Source organism: Dendrobates tinctorius, unplaced genomic scaffold (genome assembly GCF_039654945.1).
Source record: "Dendrobates tinctorius isolate UK_male_01 unplaced genomic scaffold, ASM3965494v1 ptg000171l, whole genome shotgun sequence".
NCBI classification, from domain to species: domain Eukaryota; kingdom Metazoa; phylum Chordata; class Amphibia; order Anura; family Dendrobatidae; genus Dendrobates; species Dendrobates tinctorius.
The window spans coordinates 17697951-17712275 of record NW_027361838.1 but is presented as its reverse complement, the minus strand read 5'-3'; the positions used below and the strand labels follow the sequence as shown (position 1 = coordinate 17712275).

General features: G+C 43.1%; 1 protein-coding gene across 1 annotated transcript in view; it reads left to right on the top strand.

Annotated features, from left to right (window-relative positions):
- Window positions 1-14325, top strand: part of LAMA1 (laminin subunit alpha 1) — a 291968-nt gene that overhangs the window by 107139 nt on the left and 170504 nt on the right. Inside the window, exons 4-9 of the mRNA XM_073550937.1 lie at window positions 627-869; window positions 3996-4175; window positions 4397-4486; window positions 8198-8315; window positions 8429-8607; window positions 11169-11268. Coding sequence (XP_073407038.1) covers window positions 627-869; window positions 3996-4175; window positions 4397-4486; window positions 8198-8315; window positions 8429-8607; window positions 11169-11268 — 910 coding nt within the window. The remainder of the gene's footprint in view (window positions 1-626; window positions 870-3995; window positions 4176-4396; window positions 4487-8197; window positions 8316-8428; window positions 8608-11168; window positions 11269-14325) is intronic.

The window sequence follows — 14325 nt, the reverse complement described above, 5'->3', positions numbered from 1 at the left end:
ACCCATCTTAGGCTAGTTTCACACTAGCGTATGGCCGAGGTGCGGAGGGCTGCGGACTTCCTCAATGAAGCTCCGCCCCCGGTGGCACCTCCTCCCGTCAGCTCCGCCTCTGTCGGCATGTGGCCTGCGTACCCTATCTTTAGCATTAGGTACGCAGGCCGTGCCGATGAATGCAGATGCCTCCGCAAGCGTCTTTTTGACGGTGTGGCGACCTGCACCAAGCGCAGCATGTTGCATTTCGGTGTGCAGCATGTTGCATGCAGATTTTATTACGGATTTGGCGGTGGATTTCTCCCTGCTCCACTTCCTAGGCATTGAATAGGGTGAAAACTGCAATGAAAATCCTCATAATAAAGAATATGCTGCAGATTTGAAATCCGCACCATGTCTTCACTTTTGTGAAGATTTTTTTCCGCAATATATGACTCGGATTTTGAAGAACCCATTTACGGAACTTGTTTTGCTGCAAATTTGCGGTGAGAATCTGCAAGGCAAATCATCAGCGTGTGGACTTGGCCTAATCGTACCACAATGTAACAGTATTGAAAATGTATGAATAAGCATATCACGTAAGACAATTGAGAGAATTAAAATCGTAGTGTTTAATGTAAATGTGTTTTCTTTAGGTCTTTCAAGTTGCTTATGTAATCATCAAAGCTGCAAATTCTCCAAGGCCTGGGAACTGGGTCCTAGAGCACTCTCTGGATGGAATAGAATTTATGCCCTGGCAATATTATGCAATTAGTGACACAGAGTGTCTGACTCGTTACAATGTGACGCCAAGACTTGGGCCACCAACATACAAGAGAGATAATGAAGTGATCTGCACATCATATTATTCAAGACTCGTGCCACTGGAGCATGGAGAGGTAGGTTTTTAATGTATTTCTTTTGGTGTATTTTTTTTTGTTTCTTCACAGAAATTCTGAAATTAGATTGTGTAAGAAATTTCGTGACAAACACTGAAAACTGTATCTCAATGGCAGCTTCATTGTAATCTGCGGCAGATTGTTTGTGCTAAAAAATGATTTTTCACTTTTTATAGTGGTCTCTGAATAAAGCTTTGGCTTCAGATCTGTAAGGAGGATCTGTAGGGAATTCATGTGCGGCATGCCTCCTCAGCACCCCTCTACTCACAGTGCAGTTTCTCCTTGCGTCAGGCCGCTCTGTTGAATATGCTTCTTGCAACTCTGTGGCATCTGCTTAAGACATTCATTTTGACTTAGGGGAACGTGGCTGGTCTCTGCAGGAATTAAACCCTGCTGTGTCCTGCAGAGATTAGGTTCCCCGGCCTATCCCGTGTTATGTATTTATTAGACTGCTCCTCCTACCTCTCCTTGCTCGAACATTGGTGCCTATCCTGATAGCCCCTTTTATGTATGCCTCCATAGTCTGTATCCTGTTAGCAAAAGGCTTGTTTATTGTCCTGACATCTCCGCTCCTGACCTCAGCTACCTGATAACTGTGCTGCTTGCCCCGATCTTGGACCACCTGACTACACCTCTGTCTCGCCTTTCTGTATCTCGTACCCATGACTCTGACCCTCAGGTCAGCTGCTGCAGATCCGGGGACTACCTTAGAGTGGTACCTGGTGACTAAAGGTGGCAAAGCCTATCCTCGCCATCAGAGGCTCTAGTGAATACCTGGTTGTCACTTAGTTACGCTGCTCCTGGTTAAGTTCTTGGCATATTTGGGTCCACACCCACCAGCGTTTCATGCTGTATGGGTTCTATGCCTACATCTTTGTCATGTGAATGATCCCATGAAGTTGTTGTCTCATGAAGAGTACACCTGCCCATATGTCCTATCAAGGTTTTGAATGTCAGAAAGGTTTCGTGCTTGGATCTACTTCTAGTAGCCAGAACAGTGAAATAAACTATAAGTGTAGACAGTGGCCATATATTAAATGGACGGCCATTTATCTAAAAGGGTCACATGTACATTTCCTTTGCAAAAGGAGAAAAGCCTTGTTGTTTCTTCTGTCAAAATTATCTTTAGCTTTAATCTGAAAGTGATTGTCTCTGATGAGTTCATATAGCACTGCTTTTATTTATTTCACTTTATTATTGTTTGACTCAACAGATTTTTTTTTGTGGATTTGTAATAGAAATATTGGGTAGATTTTCTATTGCAAATTGCTGCATATTCATTAAGAGTTTTGGAAAGTAACTAGGAAAGGGTCTAGATTTCTTAGCAATGTGTACCAGATGTTTGGCACAAAATAATGGCATAATGTAAGCCGACCATGAAATGCCGTACCCCGTAATCTTGTAAGATGCATCGAATCTATCACAAAGCTTGTACCGCTGCAGCAAATAAGCCATGCTTTATGGCCGCCTCTAAATGTATGCTCTCTTTATTAGAGACTGGATTAGTAAATATTCCTCACTGTGTTGAAAGGTTCCTGCTGAGGGTAAAGCAGAGAGCAATTAAGGTGATAGTGATTGAGGTCATGTGTAGGTGTTAAGGTACTCTTTCAAAATGTGAATGCTTAGCTTTGATGCACTCACAATTGTTCTAACTTTGATTTCTAGTTTGCAGGTGTAAAACTTGTGTAGGAATGTCCTAAGTTTGCAGATTTCTTGCATTTGTTTGGCTGTGGATTTTAATTCAGAAACTTTGTAACAAGCTCCCTACAAAGGGGTCTTGTCTATTTTGTTTTGCATGTTGTGTTAATTTAATCCTATAATTCTGAAAACACTATGCCACATCTCACAATTATAACTGATAAACGCAAAAAAAAAAACTTGTATGAATTTTTATGCTTAAAGCATGGGTGGGCAAATTATTTTCCAAAGGAGTCACATGAAATGCCTTTACTGTTGTGGGGGGGGGGGGGGCCTGAATCAATATGCTAAAATTAATTCTGCTCAATATTAATACTAACATGTTTATTATAATTATGTTATAATAGTATTAATTGTATCATATAAAATTGTGCGGAATTGGTCCCCTATATACAGTATGAACCCCAACACAACCCCTATATACAGTTTGGGCCCCCACATATTCTCTGCATACAGTATGAGTCTCCACACAGTCCCCCTATGTCGTGTATGAATCAACACAGTCTCCCTATATACAGTAAGAGCTCCCGCTTTGCCTCTTCCATTATACAGTATGACAGTCCCTTTTATACAGTGTATGTCCCCACACAGACCCACTACATAAAGTATGAGCCCCCACACAAATCCCCTATATTTAGTATGAGACCTCTCAATCCCATATATACAGTATGAGCCCCCACATAGGCTCCCTATATATAGTGTATCCCTCACAGAGTCCCCCTATATATAGTATGAGCCCCCAGACAGTCCTCTTTATACAGTGAGCCCACACACAGACCCACTATAAACAGTGTGATCCCCACACAAACTCCCTATATTCAGTATGAGCCCCCTCCGTCCCATTATATACAGTATCAGCTCCCCCATTGCCTCCCTATATATAATATAACCCCCCACAGAGTCCTCCTAAATACAGTATGAACCCCCACACAGTCCCCCTATATACATCATGCGCCCCCCATGCAGTCTCCTTATATATAGTATAGTCCCCATTCAATCACTCTATATACAGTCTGAGACCCACACAGCCCCCCTATATGTAGTATAAATCCCCACATCGCCCTCCTATATGTGCATGGTGCAGCCCGTGGCCACTGTTTTCAGGCTTTCAGCTGTCTCGGTCTGTGGGCCAGACTGGAAGAGCCAGAGGGCTGGATGTGGCCTGAGGACCGCAGTTTGCCCAGGTCTAGCTTAAAGGGCCTCTATTTCTAGAATATGATCATTATTCTCCACGTAGCTCTTTTAGAGGAAGCATTGGCTTCCTATGTCAGGTTTTATGAGTATGCCCTTCAGTGCCAGACAAAACCCATGGACAACAGTAAGGCTGTTTTGAGGTTACAAAAAACTTCTCTCATCTCATAGAATCCACTTCTAAACACTATTTGTCTTCACACTGTAACCATAATTCTGTTTTCTCCATCAACCTAGATCCACACTTCATTGATCAATGGAAGACCAAGTTCTGATGATCCTTCTCCGACTTTGCTGGATTTTACCTCTGCCAGATATATCCGCCTTCGCCTGCAACGTATTAGAACCCTAAATGCAGATCTTATGACCCTCAGCCATGGGAACTTGAGAGATGTGGACCCTATAGTAACCAGAAGAGTAAGCATGCTGTTTGGCATTCACACATTTTCTCCTTATGAAAGTTTAAATGAAATCTGGAGTCTGGGCATTAAATGCAGGGCCGAAAGCAAGAATAAAAAATATAAATATTAGATACAAAATTTCATAAAGTACTTTTATGGCCCATGTTTGTCTCTTACCGTGCTGTTTTATTTCTATATTTCTAGAAATGATACCTTTTGCTTTATTTCATCTTTCAGTACTATTACTCTGTCAAAGACATTTCGGTTGGAGGAATGTGTATTTGTTACGGGCATGCTCGTAGCTGCCCTTGGGATGAAGTTACAAAAGTAAGTCGTTGTTCGGAAGTGTGATATTATCTAATATACAAAGCTCAATGTGGATGTGTGTATGTATGTATGTGTGTATGTATGTCCGGGATTGACATCCGCACCGTCGCAGCTACAGCCACAAAATTTGGCACAGTCACACGTCTGGACCACGAGAGCGTCATAGGCTATGTTGTGAGGTGAAATTTTAACCCCGCGCGTTCCAATTCACCAAACAATTTTGCCCCTATCTACATAATGGGGAAAAAGTGAAAGGAAAAGTGTTGGAGGCAAATTGACAGCTGCCAGATGTGAACAAGGGGGACATAAAGAATGAGAGCGATAGGGCCAAAGAGTATATACCGTACAGTTGCTAAGGTGGGGCCCTGACATGGGATACTCACCACACATGGGGATATGAACACACACACAAAATGCGCCACACACTACCATGTGCTTCAACACATATACCAACCTCAGCTCACATTTCACCACACATACACCAACCTCGCCACATAAAAGTCGAAACACAAAAGTCGCCACGCTGTCCCAGAGCTGTTTAGAAGATGAAAAATGAGCTGTGATTGGTTGCTATCAGCAACAGTTTTCTTTGTAGACAGTTGTGGTAACTGAGGCCTATTATTCTTATCATTTCTGTTGTGTTATCGTCCTTCTGTAAAGCTGGAAATGATACAATTTATTACCGTGCCAACACAGACCACCCTCTGACACAGACTGCAGGGGGAGTCCAGTATCACACAGGATAGGATTAGATACACGGCTCAGCAGTCAGTATCACACAAGATCGGATTAGATACACAGCTCAGCAGTTATCACACAGGAGAGGATTAGTTACACAGCTCAGCAGTCAGTATCACACAGGATAGGAATAGATACACAGCTCAGCAGTCAGTATCACACAGGATAGGATTAGATACACAGCTCAGCAGTTATTATCACACAGGAGAGGATTAGTTACACAGCTCAGCAGTCAGTATCACACAGGATAGGAATAGATACACAGCTCAGCAGTCAGTATCACACAGGATAGGATTAGATACACAGCTCAGCAGTCAGTATCACACAGGATAGGAATAGATACACGGCTCAGCAGTCAGTATCACACAGGATAAGATTAGATACACAGCTCAGCAGTCAGTATCACACAGGATAGGATTAGATACACAGCTCAGCAGTTATTATCACACAGGAGAGGATTAGTTACACAGCTCAGCAGTCAGTATCACACAGGATAGGATTAGATACACAGCTCAGCAGTCAGTATCACACAGGATAGGATTAGATACACAGCTCAGCAGTCAGTATCACACAGGATAGGAATAGATACACGGCTCAGCAGTCAGTATCACACAAGATAAGATTAGATACACAGCTCAGCAGTCAGTATCACACAGGATAGGATTAGATACACAGCTCAGCAGTCAGTATCACACAGGATAGGAATAGATACACGGCTCAGCAGTCAGTATCACACAGGATAGAATTAGATACGCAAGTCAGCACACAGTATCACACAGAATAGTATTAGATACACGGCTCAGCAGACAGTATCACACAGAATAGTATTAGATACACGGCTCAACAGACAGTATCTCACAGAACAGGATTAGATACACGGCTCAGCAGTCAGTGTCACTCAGGATAGGATTAGATGCACGGTTTTTATGTGCAATTTAATCATTATAATTTGTTATAACTAACCACAGTTGGTTACTATGCCCAGGCAACGCCAGGCTCTTCAGCTAGTATATTTATAATATTCATTTTAAAGAGGTTTTCCACTATCTTAATATTGATGACTTATTATTAAGGCCCAATATAAAAAAAAATATATATATATACATAAATGTTTATATGTATACAGATGTGGCCAAAAGTATTGACAACCCTGCAATTCTGTCAGATAATACTCAGTTTCTTCCTGAAAATGATTGCAAACACAAATTCTTTGGTATTATTATCTTCATTTAATTTGTCTTAAATGAAAAACACAAAAAGAATTGTCCTAAAGCCAAATTGGATATAATTCCACACCAAACATAAAAAAGAGGGTGGACAAAAGTATTGGCACTGTTCGAAAAATCATGTGATGCTTCTCTAATTTGTGTAATTAACAGCACCTGTAACTTACCTGTGGCACCTAACAGGTGTTGGCAATAACTAAATCACACTTGCAGCCAGTTGACATGGATTAAAGTTGACTTAAACTCTGTCCTGTGTCCTTGTGTGTACCACATTGAGCATGGAGAAAAGAAAGAAGACCAAAGACCTGTCTGAGGACTTGAGAAACCAAATTGTGAGGAAGCATGAGCAATCTCAAGGCTAGAAGTCTATCTCCAAAGACCTGAATGTTCCTGTGTCTACCGTGCGCAGTGTCATCAAGAAGTTTAAAGCCCATGGCACTGTGGCTAACCTCCCTAGATGTGGACGGAAAAGAAATATTGACAAGAGATTTCAACGCAAGATTGTGCAGATGTTGGATAGAGAACCTTGATTAACATCCAAACAAGTTCAAGCTGCCCTGCAGTCCGAGGGTACAACAGTGTCAACCCGTACTATCCGTCGGCGTCTGAATGAAAAAGGACTGTATGGTAGGAGACCCAGGAAGACCCCACTTCTTACCACGAGACATAAAAAAGCCAGGCTGGAGTTTGCCAAAACTTACCTGAAAAAGCCTAAAACGTTTTGGAAGAATGTTCTCTGGTCAGATGAGACAAAAGTAGAGCTTTTTGGGCAAAGGCATCAACATAGAGTTTACAGGAGAAAAAAAGAGGCATTCAAAGAAAAGAACATGGTCCCTACAGTCAAACATGGCGGAGGTTCCCTGATGTTTTGGGGTTGCTTTGCTGCCTCTGGCACTGGACTGCTTGACCGTGTGCATGGCATTATGATGTCTGAAGACTACCAACAAATTTTGCAGCATAAAGTAGGGCCCAGTGTGAGAAAGCTGGGTCTCCCTCAGAGGTCATGGGTCTTTCAGCAGGACAATAATCCAAAACACACTTCAAAAAGCACTAGAAAATGGTTTGAGAGAAAGCACTGGAGACTTCTAAGGTGGCCAGCAATGAGTCCAGACCTGAATCCCATAGAACACCTGTGGAGAGATCTAAAAATGGCAGTTTGGAGAAGGCACCCTTCAAATATCAGGGACCTGGAGCAGGTTGCCAAAGAAGAATGGTCTAAAATTCCAGCAGAGCATTGTAAGAAACTCATTGATGGTTACCGGAAGCGGTTGGTCGCAGTTATTTTGGCTAAAGGTTGTGCAACCAAGTATTAGGCTGAGAGTGCCAATACTTTTGTCTGGCCCATTTTTGGAGTTTTGTGTGAAATGATCAATGTTTTGCTATTTGCTACATTCTCTTTTGTGTTTTTTCATTTAAGACAAATTAAATGAAGATAATAATACCAAAGAATTTGTGTTTGCAATCATTTTCAGGAAGAAACTGAGTATTATCTGACAAAATTGCAGGAGTGTCAATACTTTTGGCCACAGCTGTATATAGTGCACAGTGTATGGCAGTATTGTGGACCTGACATGATGGCGTTGCGTGTCGCGCCTGTCACATTACATTCCTTCCCCGGTGACATGAGAACGTTATTTCAATCTCAATAGAACTTGGCTAACAAAAACTAGATTTCATTAACCGTGTGTGGAATGTGGGTCAGTATGTTAAAGAGGCTTCATTTTTAATTCCTTTTTTTTTCATGCAGAAACTCCAGTGTCAGTGTGAACGTAACACTTGTGGGGAGAGCTGTAACGAGTGTTGCCCTGGTTACCACCAGAATCCTTGGCGACCTGGCACAATTTCCATTGGCAATCAATGCGAGAGTAAGTTGCGTTTCTCCTCTGTCGTCACAGAGTTTGGTCCTTATGAACACTGGCTTCATTGGAGATACAGTAGTGATGTATATACTTACGTTAGATTTTGCTATTTTGTACAGAGTGCAACTGCCATAATAAAGCAGAAGATTGTTACTATGACCAGACCGTGGCTGATCGCAATATGAGCTTGAACGTTCATGACCAATATATCGGAGGAGGAGTTTGTGTGAACTGCACTCAGTTTACAGCCGGGATCAATTGTGAAACTTGTGTTGAAGGCTACTTTAGGCCACGCGAGGTAAGATCACAGCACACACAATGTCTGGCCTTGTTATTAGGTCACCTGCATATACTTTAAATGCACATGTTATATGATTTGGCCAACACTGTGCATAAAAGCATAAAATATGGTCAAGTGGTTCACCTCTTGTACTGATCAACCACCTACAAGGATGTGACCCGAGTAACTTTAAATGGAATCTGTCAGCAGGTTTTTGCTACCTCACCTGAGAGCAGCATAATGTAACAAAATAGACCCTGATTCCAGTGATGTATCGCTTAATTTACTGTATGTAGCAGTTGTGACATAATCAAAGTTTTTACATGTAGCAGAGCACAGGAAACTAACCCCACCCACACCAGGATCTCTATGTACATTGTCTTTTGACAGTAAGCTACTTATCACAGGAGGGGGCGTGGTAAGACCAGGGCTCACATGCACTGTGGTCCGAGCAGTGATAATCTCCTGGTGATAAAACACTAATTGTATAGAAATGACAGCACACAGCCTAATAACTAGCATATCACTAGAATACTGGAATCATTGTCTCAGGCCCTACCTCGTGCTCTTCTCAGGTTACATAGCAAACTAATCAACAATTAGACTCAGGAACTGGTAATATCTTCTCTGATTGGAGTTGTTCATGTTTCTTACCTTCTCTTTTTGGCCCACACTGCCATGATGCCCACACTGCCGTATAAAAATAACTACAGTACCCTCAAAAAATAGTGCAATACACTCCATGTCCCCTAAATAAATGGCACATACAGTACTTCTGAATATAGTGCACACAACTATAAGCACACCGTAAACCCAATAATAAATATCGCCATAGAAGTGATGCATAATAAAACCACTGTATATATAGCGATCGATCGCCTAGCCACATGATAGATGATAACTTGCAGATCATTGGGGTCTATCTGCTCTGACTCCCATCAATGTCCCATTAGAATAAAGTGCTACCCATGAATGTGCCACCCTGACCCTATTCACTGTCTATAGGACTGCCTGTGATAGATGAGTACAGGGCTCTTTTATCTTCAGCAGTCCAATAGTCAATGAATGGAGCTCCATTTTAACAAGAATTTGGCTTTCCTTTGAAGAATAAACATTGTTTTATTTTTTATTTAATTAATCAATGGTACAAATGAAAATTATCAACTTTGTAATATATCTTATTAGATACATTTGCTTCTTTCTTTTCCTGGATTGATCTTTTATTCTCTATTCATTGCTAAAATGCATAAAATCTGTCTTCAGTGAAGACAGATTTTCAAAAATCTGGGATAGGAAATGACAGTTCATGCTTCTAAAACTCTATGGCGGGAGCAGAGGCCAGTGCAAACATTCTGCGTCAAGTTCTCTTGAAACAACAGTTATCCATAGAACTTTATAAACACTAGCCATCATCTTCTATCTAAGTGAAACACCTGATTCACTGTAGACACATTTTACTCATGAATTTTGAGAGTGAATGATTACTTAAGGTGAAAAAAAAAACAGATTTCTCTAATAAAATATATTAAAAAGTTTCTTATTTTCACATGTACTATTGATTTATGAAAAATAAAATGATGATTACTCTTTAAGTTATCCTATAGCTAATTGCCCCAAAATATAGTGTTGCCCCCTAAGTGCATTATATAAATTTATGCGTGAATAGTGACCTCTACAGTTAGTGGCCCACAAAGTTCCCAAAATCAAATAATGCCATAAATGTTGTAAACAGTCCCATATAAATGTGTACATCCCCCAAGGATTTTGCATGACAGCCTGTGCCCTCCACTCCCTCCTTCAAAAGTCTAATATCTCCCACTCACATTTCTGAGGGTTGTGTGTGACGGCTGTAGCCTACACACCCCCTTTACTCCAACCTTGATTCAAGTTGAGAATATAGTAATCATCACCTCTGGCTCCAGTACATCTCATATTGTCATATGGATCTACAGTTGATTTCTGATACCAAAAGTTGTCTCAGCAGAGAGTCGGGGTCTGTGATAAGAAGAGCTCATGTACGGTGATTGGTTAAGCTTTTCCTATTAGCGTTTGCTGTTTGTTCTGATTGGAGGAGCAACATGCAGAATCTACGAATCAGAGATGTCTTGCCAACGGAAAAGAAAAAGGAGTATTTTTTTTTGTTTCCCTCCCTCCTTCTTCCGTGCGGTCTGTGCATTCACCACTTCCAGACAGACATTAATTTTATTTGGAAGTCCAGGGGCAGGAAATGGGTCATGAAGAAAAAAAATCATAATAATTTTATTAATAAAAGTTGGCGCTCCCCTCCCTTGTGATGCGCCACTCCAGGCACTGGACCTCTAGTGCAACGCTGTTTCCACAGACATGATATTCAATGCCATCCAATGACCTACAATTTAATAGAGGGTCCTTTGAATTATAATGAAAAGGGAGAAAGGGAAATATGTAGGCAGCTAACCCAATAAGATTAAGTAAAGCAATTATATAAATGATCATCAGAATACCATGTCAAAAGAGCTATACTTCAAAGAATGTGATGCCCTTCTCGTTGGCAACAAGACTTCAACGCCTTTTTTACGGTTGCCACTTTGCCCCAACAGGTGTCACCTTACGCAGATCATCCTTGCCATCCTTGCGAGTGTGATCCATTTGGATCAGTTAGTCCTAACTGTGTGGTTGATGATAAGCATGCCAAATCAGGTATGATATTACTATATGCCCATTTTTTTTATATGTTCTTGTGCTGCAATGAAATAGACTTGGTCATATTTCATTGATTGTCATTTGTCTTAATGTGTCATGTGTAGTCCTTATGTTGACTGTACTAACAATTTATCTTTGTCTTCTTAGAGAATATATAAAGGTTCAGAAATATTTTAATGGCAATCATCAGTGGGAACGTCTTAATGTCATGGGAAATAATTACCGTAAAAAAGCCACTTCTAGTATGACAGATGGTGCAACGCTGCACTGAATATTACATGTTAAAGAGATGGTTAAATTCTCCAAGCTATGTGCTTCATCCTATTGTGATGGGCCCCATTTCTAATGCTCCAGTGTATAATGGGCCCTGTAAATGCTGCTCCAGTGACTGATGTCCACCTTTGGAATGCTCCAATGTATGGTGGGCCCCATATATCATTCTCCAGAGTATAGTGCTCCCCAAAAATTGCTCCCAACCTTTAAAACAATTAAATAAGTCTCCTCGCTAGGGAATCCCTGTTCTCTGGACTCCTCGTCGTCCCCATCTTCCATCTCTCTGCACTTGGACTGTTTAGGCAGAGGGCGTACAGACGTGATGTCATCGCGCTCTCTGACCAGACTGTCACTGTCAGGAAACGTGGAAGACGTCACGGTGGTGGAGCAGGGAGAGGTAAGTATTTCAACTTTGCAAGTGCTGTGATCATGAGCAAGCAGGGGTGCCCACTCGTTAGCGACGGTACTGGCACAGGGCCCCTCATAGTACACCGGTGTGTCTGACGGCAGGTGTGCACCCCCACCGTCAGAGACACTTGATTGTACTATGAGGGACCCTGTGCCAGTGCCGTCGCCCAAGAGTGGGCCCACCCACCTGTCCAGGGCAACGGCACTCGTATGGGTGTGTGTGCCAGGTGGTGACCCCGGCCCTGGGGGGGGAGGCAGCCCAGTTAGGGAGGTTGAAAAAATGGCATATGTTGATGATGGATATTCAGCAGCTGCAAATGGAGGAATTGGAGAAGTCCGAGGAAGAGGAGGGCAAAAACGAGCCATTTTTCTGGCAATCTATGTGTCAGCAGGGGAAGGTGGGACAAAATCCTTTGAAACCCATGCATGGTTCATTTTAATGAAGGTTAGATCATCAACATTTTGGGTCAACAGATGGGTTCTTTTTTCTGTCAGGATTGATCTAGCAGCACTGAAGACTTTCGGATAGCACACTAGCAGCAGGGCAAGTGAGCTCCTGTAAGGCATATTGTGCCAATTCAGGCCAGGTGTCCAGTTTACAGGCCCAATAGTCAAAGGGGAATGACCTGTGAGGGAGAACATCGATATGGGAGGAGAAGTAGTTTGTAACCATAGTTGTTAACTACTGTCGCCTTTCACTTTCAATCGATGCTGTATTACCAGTCGTGTGAGTGGTACTTGAAGAATCAGTCCACAACATGGTCATGAAACCCCTGTCTCCAACGCTACTTCGGATGTGTGCACCACGAACACCTCTTCCATGTTGCCCCCTACGGCTCGTGTGAGAACCATCACCGCTGCTGTGTGCTGGGAATGCCTCAAACAAACGGTTTACCAGAGTTGCTTGTTTGTTAGCCAATATTAGGTCTAGGTTCTCCTGTTGCATGATGTTTTGGAATTTGCCTTTATAGCGTGGATCCAGGATGCTGGCCAACCAGTAGTCGTCATGGTTCATCATTTTGGCAATGCGGGGGTCCCTTTTTAGGATCTGCAAGGCATAATCACACATGTGGGCCAATGTTCCAGGTGTCAATGATGCACTGCGAGTGCTGGGTGGAGGAGCACTTTCTGGCAAATCCACATCCTTCCTGTCACTCACAAACCCTGTACCTGACCTTGCCATGCTAACATTTTCTCTTGCCCCCTGAGAAGCATCCTCCTCCCCTAAATTATCATCCCCATCATCCTCCTCCTCCTCCTCCTCTTCCTCTTCTTCCTCCACCTCATCCAGGACAGTTCCCTGACCAGACAATGGCTGACTGTCATCAAGGCTTCCCTCCTACTCTTCCTCTTCCTCCTCAGCTGCAGACGCCTGCTCCTTAATGTGCGTCAAAGTTTGCATGAACAGACGCATAAGTGGGATGCTCATGCTTATGATGGCATCATCTGCGCTTACCAGCCGTGTGCATTCCTCAAAACACTGAAGGACTTTACAGAGGTCTTTCAGCTTCGACCACTGCACACCAGACAACTCCATGTCTGCCTGCAAACTGCCTGCCCGTGTATCCTCCCACAAATGCATTACAGCCTGCCTCTGTTTGCACAGCCTCTCAACCATGTGCAGGGTGGAGTTCCACCTTGTTGCAACGTCGATAATTAGGCGGTGCTTGGGAAGGTGGAGCAATCGCTGCAGCTTCTGCATACAACTGGAGTGTACGGGCGACCGGCGGATGTGCGAGCACAGTCTTCGCACCTTATGGAGCAGGGCTGTTAACTACGGATAATTATTGAGGAAGCACTGCACCACCAGGTTCAAGGTGTGAGCCAGGCAAGGTATGTGTCTGAGTTTTGAAAGGGCTATGGCTGCCACAAAAATTCCGGCCGTTATCACAAAATACCTTGCCTGCCTCAAGATGTAGACCGCCCAGCCATGACTCAGATTGTCGCTGCAAGTAGTCGACCAGTACCTCCACAGTGTGTCTGTGGTCGCCCAAACACATCATCTTCAACACAGCCTGCTGACGCTTACCACTAGCTGTTCGATAGTGGGACACCTTGTGTGCAACACTGGCAGCTGCGGATGGAGTGCTCGTGCGACTGCGCTCTGTGGATGAGCTTTCGCTTCTGGAGGAGGAGGAGGAAGAGGGTCGAATGCCTACAGCCAACTGTTTCCTATACCGTGGTCTAGGCAGCACTGTCCCACCGCCGCTGTCCCCTGTGGACCCTGCATCCACCACATTAACCCAGTGCGCAGTGATGGACACATAACGGCCCTGGCCATGCCTACTGGACCATGCATCTGTTGTGAGATGCACCTTTCCACTCACTGATTGCTTGAGTGCATGGACAATGCGGTCTTTCACATGCAGGTGG